General features: G+C 45.6%; 1 protein-coding gene across 2 annotated transcripts in view; it reads right to left on the bottom strand.

Annotated features, from left to right (window-relative positions):
- Positions 1-443: 443 nt before the first annotated feature.
- Positions 444-18,896, bottom strand: part of LOC143283717 (uncharacterized) — a 40,972-nt gene continuing 22,519 nt past the window's right edge. For both annotated transcript variants that reach the window (XM_076589985.1, XM_076589993.1), the window contains exons 5-8: positions 16,100-16,244; positions 15,051-15,247; positions 6,372-6,747; positions 444-5,980 (exon numbers count right to left, since the gene is read on the bottom strand). In XM_076589985.1, the coding sequence (XP_076446100.1) occupies positions 4,149-5,980; positions 6,372-6,747; positions 15,051-15,247; positions 16,100-16,244 (2,550 nt within the window). In that variant the 3' untranslated portion in view covers positions 444-4,148. The remainder of the gene's footprint in view (positions 5,981-6,371; positions 6,748-15,050; positions 15,248-16,099; positions 16,245-18,896) is intronic.

Raw genomic sequence — 18,896 nt, forward strand, 5'->3', positions numbered from 1 at the left:
TTGATTTATCTCTGATATGTTCTTTGAGCACAGTAAGCGTCGGATACATTCACGTCTCTACTGGCCTCTTCAGGATACTGATACGACACATTTCTTGTAGGTAAAAAAAAAAAAATATATATTCAATGTTCCGTTGTGTTCGGGCAAAATGTGTCTTTAGTTAAGGGATTCAAACTGAAATCGGAGACATTCAATTGCTCTAGTATAGACATTTGCGTCCTTATTTTCCCCGATGAAGTTCCGGTTTACTCTTTTCTTTTTCCATTCCACCCACCCCCAATGTTCACAGAGAGAGGAAATATATCACTTTTCATATTTGTTACCTTCCACACAGTGGATCTGAATATAATTCATTTCAACTTTTTGCTTGCTCGTTTGTTTTGTTGTTGCTGTTTGGTTTTTGAATATGATTTATTGTCTCTATTTCCGTGTTGGTTCATTCGTTTTTGTTTTTTCTTTTTTTTTTTGTTGTTTTTAATTCAAATCTTTGGAGGCAAATCATAAAACAGAAAGGTCTGTTGTTTGTTTTCGTTTTTTAATAAAATAACAATAAAGACCTTTTTACAAACACTACACACAAACAAATGTCCGATATTTAACAAGCCTTTGAAACATAGACTCTTCCGTGAGATACACGACCATGCCAATTCGTTGAAAGACCGAGATCATTTCAAAGTGCTTGTTTAGCTGTCCGATACTAATCTTTGTAATTCCGTTGAAAAAAAAAAAGAAAAAAAAAAAGAAACCCCCTCATGTTTATCAAAATGCACAATGGCTGCCGTGTATAATAAATATGGATTACTATATTAATTTCTCAAGTGCAGCAGCAGATCAGAATTTTTATTCATGTTTTATGGAAACAATGCTTGCTCTTGAAACAAAATTCATATTCTTCGTGGACATTGCATTTTTGAATGGCACATGGAATACTATGATGTACTTTACACCCAGTACACTTTTGAAATATGAAAAAATAGGAGAAATACGCAAATGAAAAGAAAAACGCTTAAGTATGTAAGTAAGTGAAAGACACATATGCATAAATCATAACTATGTATCAATAATTACACAGCGGAAGAGACGTGCTACGGAATTGTCATCACGGTCGCAGGTAAAGGGCATCGTCGTGTCACCAGTTGGCAAACAGTGGGGTGTTGGTTCTATCTCCATCAGTCAGTCACACCGCTTCTCGTTATTTCATCCCATCACTTGTCATAACTCTCATCATTCATGTGCATAGAGATCTCATATTTCCTGGCTTTATATCAAGACCGTTGATGAAACTGTGTGTGTGACATAGTTAATAAAACAAAACAAACAAAAAAGGCAAACCAACCAACAAAAACAACTGTAGCCCCCCACACCCCCTCCCTCGTAAATTCTATTGACACAACACACGAACCAACAAAAAATATTCCCCTTTCCCTCTCTCCGTCACTACTCTGATACATGAATGGCTGAAAATAAATAAGTTGGAAATAAAGAGAAGCGGAAACTATCGAAATTCACGCCCCCCCCCCCCCCCCCCCCCATCAGTTCTCTGGGACAACAGCAGGTGAGGCCTGTACAGCTGCGCCATAGTTACTTTTTGCGCCCGCATTCGTCATATGCATTCTTTTACTGGAGAGGATTTTGCGTGTGTGGCCTTTCGCCGCCCCACTGTGACCGCGCGCTGTTACTCTCATGAGTATTTTTTGTGTTTCAGTAACTAGCCGAACGTAACATGGTTTATCTTACCTTTAACAAGCATATTCATTCTGCGTGTGCGCTGCATACTAAGGGGCTTCTGTCACTGGTTGGCATAGATGTTGATTTAAAAAAAAATTAATATCAATCTGGACTCTTATCCACCAGACACTAATGTGTGTGTGTGTGTGTGTGAGTGTGTGTGTGTGTGTAATAATCCAGTGAATGCTCTGTAAACCAACAGTTTTACAAAAGGGGTGGCCCACAATGTACGTTACCAGCAAGCGACAGCTCCTTCACTCTGTGGAAATCTCCTCAGCCTTTCAACAGGCTTCGGACTGCCAGCCAGACAGAGGCAAAAGATAACCCCATATAAATAAGCAGAGAAGTGAGAATTTGTTTCTCAAATATACACACGAGCCATGAACAAAGAGAGGAAATTACGTTCTGAATAATCGACGAGACTGACATCTTGCAATCCAGGCGAAAATATATCAGGCAAGGCTTATGATAGCCAGAAGAATGGGGGAAAAAGTGTATGATGTATTATTTCTCGGAGTATTTTAAAAAAATAATCCCAGGCTAGAAAATGAGCGTCGCTCCATGGGCAACAAAATGAAGGATAGGGAAACAAAAAAACAAACAAAAAAGAAAATAACTTACCAGTAAAATCAATAAAATTTGACTCCAGTGTCTTCATTGTTTACACACACACACACACATGAAGTATCTCCCACCCTCTTACAAATTATATTCATCATTTCTTCTTTATCCCCATATTTACCTCGGAGAGTTTTATGTTCAAGTTGTTGAACGTCAACATCAAGCCAATGCGTTTCTGAATAACCAGCAAAACTCAGTTTCTGCTCTCGGACAAATCCGTTTTCTCAACACAGCATCTGCGAGGCAGATGTCTAACCAGCAGCATAACTCAACACGCTTCGTCAAGCATTGAATGCATGCATACTATATTTGTATGCCTTCAGAGTGGATTTCTTCTACACAATTTTGTCAGTGGACAACAGTTAAGATGCTCTGGTTTCTTTTTCAGAGCGCCAAGTTCAAGCCGCACACTGTGCCTCGGTTTACCGTCTCATCCGAATGACCAGTCAAACTTGAAGGAAAGGGCGAGACCGGGAATCGAACCCAGCCCCTTACGGGTCTCTCTCTCTCTCTCTCTATATATATATATAATTATAATCCATCTATCTGTTTATGCATTTTAGATAATAATTTTAAAGACTTTAGTAGGAATGCAATGTTAATGCAATGCAAAGTATAAGAAAAAACACTTGCAGGAAATGAAGATATCAAAACCCTCTTGACTGCACTGGGACGTGGTACTTACGTCCATAGTGACGTCACTGATGGCGTCATCAAAAGAAGAGAAATGACTCCGGAAGGCTGAAAATTCACACGTTTGATCAAGAGTAGTATATTTTCAGACCGTGTTCTGTTTTTGGATGATTGGTCTGGATACTGATTTATGACTTGAAAAACCACTTTCAACTGATTTTCTCTGACAGTCATGAAGTTTTAAGAACAAACATAATGTATGAAACAAGATAAATTTTGTGCAGAATGGGCCATCAGTGACTGCTGATTCACCTTCATAAAACATATTCAACAGATCAGGTAGCTGTGGACAAGACTGAAGCCAAATAAAACAACAAACGGATCAATTGCAAAATTGCCATTTCTGTATGTCTGGAACAAGACTGCTTCTTAACGTAAGATTTTTAAAAGTCAGCATGCTTACAACTTGCCTTTAAGTTTGGAAAACAGCGAATGACTTGGATGAATAAGTTTATCTAATATTTAACTTTACTTAATTTAGCATACAATACAACATATGTCCAAATAAAATACTGCTAAGAATGCATATCATCAACCCACGCCCATGTAATTAATTCATGTCCACGTAATTTTTCACTTTACAGTAAAGTCCAAATAATGTTCACTGTCGCCAGTTCTTTTTTTCCTATATTCATGTCAATGGGTGATGTCTATAAAGATTTACGTCTCAAACATCAACTTGAAGCATATTTCAGCACAACATACACAACTTCATTTCTGTAAAGAAAGTGAGACCACCGGTTAATAGCCATTCTTCATCTTACATGAGCACAATATTTACCTGCATACAACAAAACTTGTGAAAACATACAAATTAGTGGTGCACTTCCATTCACCAGCCAAGATATCTTTATTAAAATGCACCATTTTCAAAAACAGAATATGCCATATTTAACGCTGAAAGCAAACTCCACCGGATAGTTGAAGGAAAAAACATATCAATCATCACATCAAAAGCTGTGATGTAAATACAAAAGCCCCAAAATCAAACAATATTCCGAAAGCCATTTTGTCATTCACAACAAGCCCTGAAGAAAACCAATAAATTGAGCCATCATTTGAAAATCAACTCAAGGTCCAAACCAGAAAGCGGCGTTCAAACGTTGTCAGAAAGTGTTCGCAGCGAAGGCCTGTTCACGCCCGGCGCTGTGGGACAGGGATGGGGGGTGGGGTCCCAGCACAGCATCACAGTCGGCTGCTGGGGGCACAGGCCCTCTGCTCTGCTGCCCTGTCAGCGCTGGCTTGCTGAAGGGAACATCACCGCCAGTGACTGGCCAGGAGGTCGCGGCTTTGCCTGAGCTTTCATACTCATCGCTGAAGGGGTTGGTCTGTCCGTTCAGTCGGATCAGGTGACCTTGAGGGGTCATCAGAGGAGGCGGGGTCATATTGGCGGGACTGCGCTGCGGGGACAGCGTGGGTGACATCTGAGAAGACGGGGTGTCTCCTGCCTGTGTGATGAGTGGCGGAGGTGTCGTCTGTGACTGTTCACGTTGACAGCCAGGTCTGAAGATGTCCGGAAGGCTAGATGACGTCATCATCTGTCGTGGTGGGGACATGCGGGATGATGTATCTTTCCCCATGGGTGAAGGCATTGAGGCAGCGTTTGGGTGTAGCTGGTGAGCCATGCTGGATACTTCCTGTTTGTGTGACGTGAGAGACATGGACATCATTTGTGCGGAAGGTGATAGACGAGCAGCTAGTTCTGAGAAGGACGTGAATGCCGACGGTGTCTGCTGAAAAGCCGTCAGTGAAGGCGACGAGCGTGTTAAGAAAGGCAGAGCTCCGGACCTGCGCTGCTGATATATGGGCCTGGAAGTCTGGCCTGGAACAGGGCTGTCCCGAACGTAGCTGTGAGACGATACAGGAAATGATGAGGTCTGGTAAAATGACAGAGCAGCAGATGTACTGACCGGATGAGCTTCCTTGAAAAATTCTTTTGTCTCTTCCTCCACTTTCCGAAGTGGAGCAGGGCAAAGACTCTTCTGCAGAAACGTTGACCTACTTTTGGAGGACTCGCTGAAAGATGCTGAACGACAAATCATCTCTTCAATCAACGAAGATTTCCGCTTTGATGGTAAGCTAAAGGAGGCAGACCGATTGACGATCTCCTCCATCATATCAGACTCTGTGTGAGCAGGCAGGCTGAAAGAGGCCGAGTGATGGAGGCCTTCCATATCAAAGGTTGACTTAATAGATTTTACAGAGTGGCTGGTTTTTTCTGCTAATGAGGACGAATCGAGTTTGGATGCTGTTCCAAAGGACCCAGACCGACTGGTAATCTGTCCAGTCGAAGCAGAGGCAGGCCTTTTGCCATTATCCCTCGAAAAATTATAATCGTGTCTTGACGGTACACTAAAGGATGCTGACCGATTAGTAATCTTCCCCACTGTAGGAGACTGGCGTGAAGAAGGGACGCTGAAAGAAGCAGACCGGCCTAGAAATTCCCCGGAAAAGGCACCAGATTCGCTCTGAGAAGGTGCGCTGAAAGATGAAGAGCGACTTATGCTGGTGCTGCTCTCATCATCTGTGACCAATGTCTGCGGTCCCTCAGACGTTAGACAGCTATCCGTGTCTTCACTGACCCGAGACACGTCATCGGAAGACTCCTCGTGCTCCATGGACATCAGCTCTGACGCAGAGGCAGCCGAGGCTGGAGAGACAACATTGCTGGTGCTGACGCTGGATGGTGACGTAGCACGAGATGTCAGAGGGGTGGACAGACATCGTGCTGTGACGTCAAAAGAACTGTCCACGCGGGCATTGAAGATCTGATCCAAGAACTGGGCGCTGAGGCCCCGGAGGTCCACCACCGTCTGGACAATGCGAGCGAACAGCAGGGAGCCGTCGCCATGGTTCAGCAACAGCTGGCACTTCAAAGCCATGGCGATGTCTGCCTCCAGGTTCTCCAACAGCCGTGTCGTCTTCACACCCTCTCGGTCTTTGACCAAAAAACACAACACACATGGCGTGTTTCAGAAGACTGAAATTAATGACTTACGATCTGAACTAAGTCTTCAAATGTATTGCAAAAATGCTGAGTTAGTGTTTTTTCAATTAGAAACAAGTGGCAGTGTCCTAAATAATTACGATTAAAAATAATGAAAGAGCACTTCCGAACTAAACGAACAATCAACTGTTATTGATTTTTTTCTTCTTGTTCTTTTCGTTTGTTTCCTTTTCTCTGAGGAGACAAAGCGACATTCTAGAACGTGATAATGTTACATTCTTACAATTCAATTTTGAAGTGCAATTTTGATCGTCCAGAGAAATCAGCAAAGAAATGGTTTGATGTTGTCTAAAACAGACCAGAGATAGAAGCACTACCCTACCTGGACTGAAGAGCACCAGAGCACACAGCAAGGACAGTTCCACGTCAGTCAGCTCCAGCTTCCTCAGCTTGGTCAGGATGGGTCGGATCTCGCTGAACACCCGGCCCAGCAGCCCCAGTCCCTCCACACGCTGCCAGTCCATGCGGAAGTGTAGCTTGTCGTCCTGCCACATCTGGTCACTGATGTGCACGTGGGTGGAGTCGTGGATGACCCCAGCCTCCAGGATGCAGCCCTTGATAAGGATACGCTGGTCGTCCATGGGCAGGTCCAGGAACTGGGGCACGTCCTTAGCGAAGGTGCTCATGCAGTGCACGATGGTGGGCACGTAGTGCATGTACAGCATCTCTGTGTCTTCTGCGGTCTTCATCTCCATCACCTGAAACAGGGATTGGACAAAACCATGAGTGGTCCGTTTTAACCCCCCCCCCCCCCCCCCCTCTGTTTCTCCTGTTAGCCTGGCCGGCCGGTTTCTATGGATGAAGCAATGTTACACTTACTTTACTTACTGCCCTTTATAGCTCGGGTGCTTACTCTTGCGGATGATGGCCTGGTCTCCAAAACTTCGAAAGATGCTCAGGAAAGAACTAAAGCCGTCCAGAAAAAACTAAACAATATTGCTCAATGGTGCAAAGACACAGGATCTTCCATCAATCCAGCGAAAGCCCAAACGTTGCTGTGCACCCTCAACAACAGAACCGTGAGCAAATCACCACCTTCTGTGTTATTCGATGGGATTCAGATCGAGAAAACTGAATGCCTGCGCTACCTAGGAATACACTTCGACAGGATGCTGACCTTCAGAAAACATACGGAAAATACTGTTCTCAAATGCAAAAAGGGCCTTTCAGTCTTAAAGGCAATGGCAACCAAAGGTACTGAACAACGCCACCTCTTCCTGCTATACCAATCACTCGTCCTCAGTGTGATCGACTATGGACTTGGGCTAACAACACCGTCTCAAAGCAACCTCTTAAAATTAGAAAGAGTTCAAAATGAAGCTATGAGGCTGATCCTTGGAACAACAAAAGACACGCCCACAGAAACCATGCGATACCTGCTTGACTTTCCTTCAGTGCAGGCCAGAAACAAGTTAGAACAGGTCAAGACCTACTTCAAAGCATTAGAAAACCCTCAAAACCCACTGCATGACGCAGTCAAAGAACCAAAAGGCAGCCGTCTAGGACGAGGAAGATCATGGATGGGGCAAGCAGAAGACACAATCCAGCTAGTATGCCGACTACAACACCTGAAAGAAACAAAAGAATGGGAGAAAAACCCCGAAAACCTCAACCATCTATTCAACACAGCCATTTCACCCACTCTAGGAAGACATTGGCGGGAATGGCCAGAGGGCAAAATTGATGCGGAAGTGAAGCTACTCATAGAAGAAAACAGTAAAGAAGAGGACATCATCATATACACAGATGGCTCAGTCACCAAAGACCAATCCGGTTGGGGATTCACTGCAAAACAAAATGGAAAAACAGTTAGGGAAGAGAATGCTGCCAACAAAGTCACAACCTCCAGCCTAACGATGGAAGTTGAAGCTGTGACACGTGCCCTCCAGTGGCTATCGTCCATCCATACACCCGGAAACCAACATGCCATGATTCTAACCGACTCAATGAACCTCATACAGAAAATTGAAAACGGAATGGGAAGCCCAGAGTGGCATAAGGCAATGCGCAACTTTCAGATTAAAAAACTCACATGGTCATACTGCCCGGGACATGCAGGAGTTAAGGGAAATGAGCGAGCTGACAGACTTGCTGGTAACGCAACACCAACGAGCGGCCTACATCTAGGAAAATCGGAAATCCTCAGAAAAGTCAAAGAATATCAAAAAGAACAGTTACAAGGCCATCACACCATCGATCGCCTCAAAGAAATAAAAGCAGAGAGAGGGAGCGGCCATAAGTCTAACATGAAAGGTAGAGCACGATGCTTTGCAAATCAAACAAATATCGGCATCATTTCCAAACCAACATTGCGCAAATTTCTTCAAAACGGAACAGAGTCTCTGTGGGCTTTTCCAAATACAACAGACTGAGCAACACACTAGACGCCACGTTCTTGACATCAGAGATCTTTTCCCATCCCTCTTGCGGCCAATCAGTGGCAGCCTCTGTGCGTGTGTGTATGGGTGTATGTGTGGGTCTGTGTTTTTGAGTGCGTTTGTGCATGCGTGAGAGTGTAAGTGTACACAAGTGTCAGGAGAGTTCTGTGCATGTGTGTGTGTGTGTGTGTGTGAGGGGGAGGTGGGGGTGCGGGGAGGAGGTGGGGTAGAGGATGAGGTATGTGAGTGTATGCATGCCTACATTGTGGGAGCAACAGGATATTGGAACGTATATATTATATATATATATCTTTGTATATATGTGTGTGGGGTTGGGGGTAAGAGATATGGGCGTGTGTGTGTGTGTGCTTGTACAAGTAAGCGTTCACCTGTGTGTGTGTGTGTGTGTGTGTGTGCGTGTGTGTGTTTGTGTGTGTGTGTGTGCCGTGGAAGCTGCGATACAGACTAGAAATGAGTGTGTGGAGGAGGGAGGTAGAGGAGGTGCAGGGTAATGTGTGTGTGTGTGTGTATGTGTGTGTGTGTTGGAGCTCATGTACGTTTATATGTATTTGACTGTGCTTTCATATCTGTGAAAACGCATGTTTGGTGCATATCTGTTATGCATGTGTGGGGGTATGTGTGAATGTGTGTCTTCATGTTTTACATTTATTTGCTTATTTATCATCATTGTTGTCTTATTTATTTATTTATTATTATTATTATTATTATTATTTTATTATTATTATCATTACTACTACCTTTTTTTATATATCATAATTATTATTTATTTATTTATGTAAGCTTATCTATTATTTATTCACCTTTTTTTCTTTTTCTTTTTTTTTCTCAAGGCCTGACTAAGCGCGTTGGGTTACGCTGCTTGTCAGGCACCTGCTTGGCAGATGTGGTGTAGCGTATATGGATTTGTCCGAACGCAGTGACGCCTTCTTGAGCTACTGAAACTGAAACTGAAACTGCCCTTTATAGCCTCTAGTGTGTATGGCAGCAACAAAGAACCGCCACTCTTGTCTGTTTTCGGCCAGGTGTGCTTCAGAGTCTTGAGTTCTCAAACTGTTTGTAATGTTGAGTTACTGTTGGTGCTAAGTCTGGGGAACACGTTTTTAAACGAGACACTGGACGATCTTTCTTTTGTGATGATTTTAACGACATTCTGCACCCTCTCTCTCTCTCTCTATCTGTCACCTTTAAACTCCCTCCCTTTCTCATCATCTAACGCATCCTCTGGCTCATCAAGCAGATAACAATTCTCTGGTTTCCCTTTTCGTTCTTGTTCTTATTGTCCCTTATACCCCTCATGCCGATTAACATGTTTCTTTCTCTTCTTTTCTTGTCCTTGTATTTCATCGTCTCTACAAATTATCTCATGTCATCCATCTTGAACAAATACGCGTGGCCTATGATAATGGGAGGATGGGCCAGGGGTGAAAGAGTCATTGACCCGTCATTATCACAAGCACGACCCCCAACGATAAACAGACCGGATGACATGCAGAATGGGCTGCACAGCTTGCCGGAGATCTTTGTCACCATGCATCTGTGTGCGTCACTGCTCGTCCTTGTGCTGCTTTTTTCTGTACGTGTTGGCCCCAACTGCTAATGGTGGTGTGTGTCCATCGAGATCGATGATGACCATCGTTGTCATCCAGCTGGGGGATGTGGGGAGGGTGGTGGTGGGGTGGGGGGATGCTCATGAATCTATCTGTGAATATGCAGATGGCTGAATAGTCCAATCTGCGCACGAAATGTTCGCTGACAGTTGGGGCAGACAAAGACAGGCATATCATTGTCAGGGAGTTTGTTTGCCCGTGACTTTCTGGCCTGCCTCTTCTGAACAGCTGCAGCAGTCCTCTTGGCCTTGCACAACTTGGCGCCTTTGTGCACAGCATCACGCCATTCGTCACGGTCCACTGCAGATTCCTCCCAGGAGTCAGGGTTGATATCAAACGCTTTCAGAGAGACTTTCAGAGTATCTCTGAAGCGCTTCTTCTGACCTCCGTGTGATCTCTTCCCTTGTTGCAGCTCGCCATAGAAGAGCCTTTTGGGCAGCCGATGGTCTGGCATGCGCGCCACGTGTCCAGCCCAGCAAAGCTGGCACTGCATCAGGATGGTGAAGATGCTGGAAAGGGTGGCTTTTGCAAGCACCTCTGTGTCTGGGGTCCTGTCTTGCCACTTGATGATCAGTAGCTTCCTGAGGCATGTTGTGTGAAAGTGGTTCAGCTTCTTGGCGTGTTGTTGGTACACTGTCCAAGTTTCACATGCGTACAGTAGTGTGTGGAGAACTACTGCTCTGTAGACCTTTAGCTTGGTCTCAAGACCAATGCCTCTTCTGTTCCAGACATTTGCATAGAGTCTGCCAAAGGTTGCGCTTGCTCTTGCAATCCTGACGTTCACTTCATCGTCGATGGTCGCATTTCGTGACAGTGTGCTGCCAAGGTATGTGAACCGCTCCACCGCACTGAGTCTCTGACCGTTGACTGTGATGTTGGGCTCAACGTGGGGTTTCCCTGGGGCTGGCTGATGGAGAACTTCATTTTTCCTCGTGCTGATGGTATGGCCGAAGTTCCTGCTGGCAGTGGCAAACTTGTCAACGCTGAGTTGCATGTCAGCTTCAGATCCAGCGTTGAGGGCACAATCATCAGCAAACAAAAAGTCTCTGATGATGTCTGTCATGACCTTCGTTTTTGCTTGAAGCCTTCTGAGGTTAAACAGCTTGCCATCTGTTTGGTACTTTAGGCCGATTCCAACATCGCCATCTCTGAAGGCATCAGTAAGCATTGCAGAGAACATGAGGCTGAACAGTGTTGGCGCCAGGACACAGCCTTGTGACAGGAAAAGGAGCAGATGTTTCACCATTGTCCTGGACTCGAGCCTGCATGCCTTCATGGAATTGGTTGACCAAGGAAATAAATTTCCGAGGGCATCCGTACTTGGCCATGATTTTCCACAGTCCCTCTCTACTCACGGTGTCAAAGGCCTTAGTGAGGTCGACATAGGTGGAGAACAGATCAGCATTTTGCTCCTGACATTTCTCTTGCAGCTGCCTTGCAGCAAACACCATGTCGGTGGTTCCGCGCTCTTTCTCGAATCCACATTGGCTCTCAGGCAAATGACCTTGGTCAAGGTGTGCTGTGAGGCAGTTTGGTAGGATCCTGGCAAGTATCTTGCCTGCGATGGAGAGCAAGGAAATGCCCCGATGGTTATCACCGGCTTGCCAGTTCTCCTTTCGCTTGTACAAGTGAATGATAGATGCATCTTTGAAATCCTGGGGGATCGTCTCTTCTTTCCACATGAGTGAGTACAGCTGATGGAGCTTCTCAGTCAGCACAGTGCCTCCATCCTTGTAGACCTCTGCTGGTATGGAGTCTGAGCCAGGTGTTTTGCCACTGGATAGCAGACGGATTGCTTTCTGGGTCTCAAGAAGTGTTGGCGGATCGTCCAGTGCTTCGTTGATGGGGACTTGTGGGAGATGGTCTACGGCTTCATCATTTATGGAGGAAGCGCGATTTAGGACACTGTTGAAGTGCTCAACCCAGCGTTCGAGAATTTTCTCCTTCTCGGTGATCAAGGTATTTCCATCTGCACCGAGGTGGGGGGATGATCCTGAGGATGTGGGGCCGTAGATTTCTTTTAAGGCATCATAGAACCTCTTCATATCGTGCCTGTCAGCATATCCCTGGATCTCATCAGCTTTGTCACTCAGCCACTTATCCTGCATCTGACGTAACTTTTGCTGAACAGTCCTGCGGATGGCATTGTACGCATCCTTTTTTGATGTGGACTTTGGGTTGCTCAGGTAGGCTTGATGCAGACAGCGTTTCTCACCCAGAAGCTGCTTGATTTCATCACAGTTTTCATCAAACCAGTCTTTGTACTTTCTGGTCATGGGTCCCAGGGTCTCTGAAGCTGTACTATAGACCAGTTCGCACAGGGTCCTCCAGTCAGACTCCACATTCTGGTTGTCCAGAGAGCCGGATTCCAGAAGATCTTCCAGCAGCTCCACAAAGGTCTGTTTGATGGTGATGTTTTTCAGCTGAGCGATGTTGAGCCGTTTTGGAGCCTTCTGGCCTTGGGGGCGTCTCTTGGGTTGGATTCGAATATTCAGCTTCGAGACTACAAGACGATGGTCTGTCCAACACTCGGCGCCGCACATGGTCTTTGTCACACGTACATCTTGCCTATCCCTTTTCCTGACGATGACGTAATCGATGAGATGCCAATGCTTTGAGCGATGGTGCATCCATGACGTCCTGTTACGGGTAGGGAGGCAGAAAACTGTTGGTTATCAGCAGTTTGTGCTCTGCACTGGTCTGAAGCAAAAGCAATCCATTTGGGTTGCAGTGGCCCACGCCGTGCTTTCCAATCACTCCATCCCAGGAGATGTAGTCAGAGCCAACTCTAGCACTGAAGTCCCCAAGAATGATGAGCTTGTCTGCTTTCGGGATAGCAGCAATGACAGAGTGAAGGTCCTCGTAGAACTTCGCCTTCACTTCATCTGGGTTGGTCATGGTTGGGGCGTAGGCACTGACAATGGTGAGGTGCTTCTGGCCAGATGCCAGTGGGAGTTTCATGGTCATAAGCCTATCGTTCACTCCCTTTGGGATTCCAGCTAGCTTGCTGACAAGTGCTGTTTTTACTGCAAAACCAACGCCAGCCTCACGTCGCTCTTCGCTTCCTCATCCACTCCAGAAGAAGGTGTAACCAGATCCCCGTTCATTGAGCTCGCCTTCGCCTGCAGGCCGAGTCTCACTCAAGCCTGCGATGTCCATGTTGTATCTGGCGAGTTCGGATACAACTAGTGCCGTTCTCCTTTGGGGTCTGTCCGCGTTATCTCTGTCCAGGAGAGTCCTTATGTTCCAAGCACCAATGGTGAGAGGAACGATCCTTGTTTTTTTCTTTTCTCTTTGTTTCGACCGCTGATGTAGGGTCCCCGCCAGCCGCGGTATGATGGCCAGGGTGATATGGACCTGGCAATTTTTAGGGCACCTTTTCTAGCCCCTTCCTCATGCCAGGGAGGTGAGCAGTGCATTCCTAAAGAGGGCTGCTCAGACGCTCAGACGGCTGCCGAGCTCCATCGCTGCTCCTGTCGATGAAGAACGACCCTATGGCCTGAGCCGCCTGCATGCAGGTCTGCGGCTGCGACTGCCAGTGTACCCACACCTGTTGTTTCATTGCTCGCCTGTCGCAACAGGACTTGGGGGTGATGAAAGGATGAAGGATGAAAGGTCATTAAGGATGACTGATGACTTGCACGATGAGTTTGTTTAAAGTGAAGAGGAGTTGTGCAACGTCGACCTCACTCTCTCGTCCGGGTTCACCAATTTCCAGTGGCAAGACTAAGTCGAGACGACTGGAAGATGAACACGGATGTAGTGGATGACCAAGATATCCTTCTTGTGTCTCATCTTGCTCTTTGCACTCCACAGTGCGTTGCTGTAACCGCCTTCCTCTCCGTTGAACCGATAGGTTTCTTCCGCAGATTCTGCCGGATCCAGACTTTGCATGCATGGGTAGACACACCCCGGGGGCCAACTGCGTGTGGCATGCACACAGCACGGTGGAGCTAGATGGCCGTCGGTGGCTCTCCTGAGCCGACGCCCTTTTATGGATCTCGTTTTTAATTCCATAAGGGTGTCTAGCCACCCGCCTCACCAGTCCCGCAAGGGAGTGGTTGGAGTGCCGGTTTAGTCGCCGGCACCCTGACCCTGAACAGGTTGTACTGGATTACAGGTTACCAGTAGCAGGTCTAATGACCTGACCTGACAACTGCTAATGATTACGGCGTATATTATTGAGATTGCCTCGTGCAGGAACACCCTTTTAGATGGGTTTCATGTGAGAAACTGTGAACTCGATGAAATACAAAAACAATTCGCAGCTTCCCAAAATATATGCATACAAATATAAGGAAGATAGCTGAACTATTCCCAGTAGATCATCATTAGATCATTAGCTGCAATGTTTCCAGACAAAAAAATATGTGTATCTGAAGACTTGTTATGTTTCCTTTCCTTTTTCTTTCTTTCTTTCTTTGGCTGTCCTATTCAGTGCAGTCATCTAGGATCATCTCATATAGTCCCATTATAGACAGTCCACTGGGGGCTATCGATATTAGATCACTATTAGGCCACACACCAAAGGAAACCCTGCGCTGCTGCTAAGTCACCTTGGTGGTGTTCAATCGTGTCTATTCTGATTCAAACACACAGGACACCACCTATGACTCTAATTGCATCGTCGCAGAGCCAGACTGAGAGAGTGTTCCCCCGTAAATGATACCATCACACCGCCCTTCAAACGACAGACCCTATAAATCTGTCAACACCAGAGGCCTAGACAGGAACTCCCCTCACGAAAACGAATGGAAATCAAAACCACCAGGGGAACACAACAGGGCATAGAAGACCACAGAATTTGGGACATTTTTTTCTGTTTGACGAAGTGAAGTTCATAAAAACAATATCTAGTTACAATGATCTGTCACTCGTGGGTACTAGAAACCCGAACATGTGCGTTCACACACACATACACTCTCTCGCTCTCTCTCTGTGTGCACTGTCTTATGCAAAACCAAGAACCTGAAAATCTCCTTCACCCATACAGACCTCTTGCGGACTGATGTTGGCGGCGACGGCGTCGTAGTCTCTGACGGCGCTCTTGAAGGCGTCGTGGATGGACAGGACCATCTGCTCCATCTTGACCTGCTTGTCCACGTCCACGGCGCCCGAGGCGCTCTGGGGCAGCACGAAGAAGCTGTTGCTGCTGGGGCGGTCCTTCTTCGGGCACCGACCCAACCTCACGGCTGCACAGGTGGGGACAATGTGATCAATGTGATATTGCCGATCAGTACTGTGGATGGTGGTGGTGGTTTCAGCCAAGGTATTGACTGTTCGGTGTCCGTGCGCGCGTGCATGCGTGTGTGTGTGCGCATGCGTGCGTGCATGTGTAAGTGTGATTATTGTTTCTTCATGATATTCTATAGTGAAAGCAGGTAACAATACTTCGTTTTCGGTAAACGGGCACACAGTGGTCATATCAACCAGTATACTCGCAAAAAAATATGTAGAGACTGTCGACAAACCGATCAGCATTAGCAAAATCCAAAGCAGACGTCACACCAACACACATAAACACTCGAACACGCACACATACAATACTATCAGATGGTGAAAGGAACACCACATCTCACTGATGGCAGCTTTTTTATCACCGTGTCAAGCGTCTGTTGTGTTGCAATGTTCTTTTATAGTATTTTGTGTTCGCGGATTCTATTTTCTGAGTTTGCACGTTTATGTGGGTGCAATTTATGTATAGGCACTGTGGTCTAAGTTATCCGCGCTCACCTTTCAGGCAAACATTCTTTTTTTCTGGAGGACGACAATATCATATTCCTTTCAGCTCGCAAGAAAAAAAGGTCTTATAGCCTTGAGCATGTTGACGAGTGAAGGAGTCGGGGGAGGGGGTGTGTGCGGGCGCGTCTGTGTGTGTATTTGCTACGCATATGCACGCCTGCGTGTATGAAAAAGGGCATATTTCTGGGGGTGTGCCTTCCTTTGTGTGCGTGTATGGCGTATTCGTCTGTGTGTGTGAACAAATGTGTTTGTGTATGCGCGTGCACATGTACGTGTATATCCTGTTGATTCAGGGGACTGACCTTCATGAGACATCCCGACTGTCATACACTTCTGCAGACGGCAGTACTGACAGCGGTTGCGGCTGATGCGCATGATGAGACAGCCTTTCGGATTGTCACAGGGCTTGTATGTGATCTTCTGCCGTATTGTGCGTCGGAAAAACCCCTGCAAGACAGATGAAGGAACAGTGAAACACAGAGGTAAGTAGGTTAAACGGCGCATACGTTTACATTAAAGGTATGTATGTTATGCACGTGCCCGCATGGGCATTCATACACACAGATGCAAATAAGCACGCGCAAACATAAACATGCTTACATAATAATGCTCTTCGTATCGTGAAAGACGCAATTGATTCGGACATATTCTGCAATATTTCATAATTATCCCCCTTCCAACAATTTTTTGAGAAATCTTCAAGGAATACAAAGTGCCAAACTAGCTTGAAAAATAATCAAACACGAAATTTAGATATTGAAGACAAATGACAATGACAAACGTTTTATTGAGGGTAGAATGGATAAGCTGGAAGCTTCTTTACAGCATGCCCTCACACACATACATACAATATATATGAAGATCATGTAGCTGGTGCGTGTAGTCAAATCAGCAGTTTGCAAACATCCGATCTGTCTAAACGAAAATGTGTGTTTAGAAACACCTCAGAGAAATAAACAAAACTGGTTAGCTCAAGTAAATGTATAACTACATACGCGCCCTCATGCACATTTTCATACATGTATACACACCACACACACACGCTGACACATACACACACTGTGACACAACACACACACACACACTCACACGCCCCATATCCCCTCCCCCACCATACACACGCACCTCTACAAAAATCCCTTGTCCTTCTAAAACCCTTAGTCAATCTATAATGAAAAAGAAGAAAATGAAGAAAAAGGAAAACCAGATCTTTAAATTAGTTATTACCAAAACTGTACGCGTGAAGTGGGAGGAAGGGGGGGCTGACTACTGTTTTTCCCTAGTTTGTATTCTGGTCACAGTTTCAGTTTCAGTAGCTCAAGGAGGCGTCACTGCGTTCGGACAAATCCATATACGCTACACCACATCTGCCAAGCAGATGCCTGACCAGCAGCGTAACCCAACGCGCTTAGTCAGGCCTTGAGAAAAAAAAAATATATATATAGATAAGCGTACATACATAAATAAATAAATAAATAATAATTATGATTCTGGTCACAGAGAACAGCTGGACCCACTGAACACAAAAAGCACACACACACACACACACACACACCATTCCCCATCTCTCTCTCGTTAAGTGTTTGGGGGGGTTTATGCAAAGGCAGACACACTGATAGATTTTAATACATCTGGTGCACTTGTGGCATTATACACCGAGCACTCCGAAAACTGACATGACTGAAGGTTTCATTTCACATGTTGGGGCAACGATAGAAGTGCCGTTCCACTCGTAGGGTTGAACCCGACTGTCAGAACTTGGTATCAGGTGATCATGAGTCACCGTGGCCACATCTGTGAAACTTCGTCTAAATTAAAAACGTCAATTTAAAGCTGTCCGTTCCAAGTACAATGTGGGATAAATGACATTATACAAGTAACATTGTATTATATTGTATTGTATTGTATTGTATTGTATTGTATTGCACTGTACCGGATTGTACACCGCATTTGGCACGAGGCTCGAGGCGGACATAAGCCATCTGACAGAACTTTTACAGTGGCTTTTTGAGGAAATCAATCAAGAGCAAGAGACATGTTTACGGCTGCATGTCCCGAAAAGCGAATTTTCCAACCTTCTGCACGATTGGCCATTGCAATCCAGATAGCGTTATCATTCCAGAATTGAGCCATGACTTTTTGGTTGCATGTGCGTGTCGCAGCCTGCACGTTTCGCACGGTCGAGTCGGACGACACTGGGATCCATTCGATCGGTCCGTCTCAACTGTGGGAGAAAGGGCTCGTGTGTCAGACCCTTTTAAGCTTTCGGCGATAACGCAGTCCCTTTCTGGATGCAGCTTGTGTGGAGGTAACGCGTCCCCCTAGGAAGCAAGATAATCTGAACGCAGTTTCAAATCCCATAGTCGCCAGTATTTTCCACTATACCTTGAGTGGCGGTCTGGACGCTAGTCATTCAGATGAGACGATAAACCGAGGTTCCGTGTGCAGCATGCACTTAGCGGACGTAAAAGAACCCACGCCAACAAAAGGGTTTCCCCTGGCAAAATTCTGTAGAAAAATCCACTGCGGAAAACAAATGAAATTGCAGGCAGAAAAAAATAAAGGGTGGCGCTCTCTGTGTAGCGACGCGCTCAGCCCGAATTTCGGAGAAATCTGTTGTGACAAATAAAGAGTAATACAACACAATACTTGGATGAACTGTGTATTCTTTTCACCTCAGTTGCATGCCGGTCATGAAGGTCTTTTTTTTTTCTTTCTCGTGTCTGTGCATCCCTTCTTCCTTTGTGTTTTCCACGCCTCATACCTTAAATAATATAACTTGTCTGTTTTCTCTCAACATAGACAATAATTATCCTTGTGCTTTTAACGTACGATGAAAGTGATTTCACGTCTCGATTTTCAAGAGACTTGGTGTATTCGTGCGTGCGTGTTGTGGTTGTTCCCTGAAAATTAGGATGTTGAATATTCTTAGTTAACAAACATAAAGACGAGTTGACTTAATCACATTTCGGTTTCAGAATAACGTCGTGGTGAAATAACCCCCCCCCTCTCTCTCTCTCTCTCTCTCTCGCGCGCGCGCGCGCGTGTGTGTGTGTGTAATGTGTGTCAGTGTGTGAGCGTGTGTGCGCGTGCGTGCTA

This window comes from Babylonia areolata, chromosome 1, assembly GCF_041734735.1.
Source record: "Babylonia areolata isolate BAREFJ2019XMU chromosome 1, ASM4173473v1, whole genome shotgun sequence".
Classification (NCBI taxonomy): Eukaryota; Metazoa; Mollusca; class Gastropoda; order Neogastropoda; family Buccinidae; genus Babylonia; species Babylonia areolata.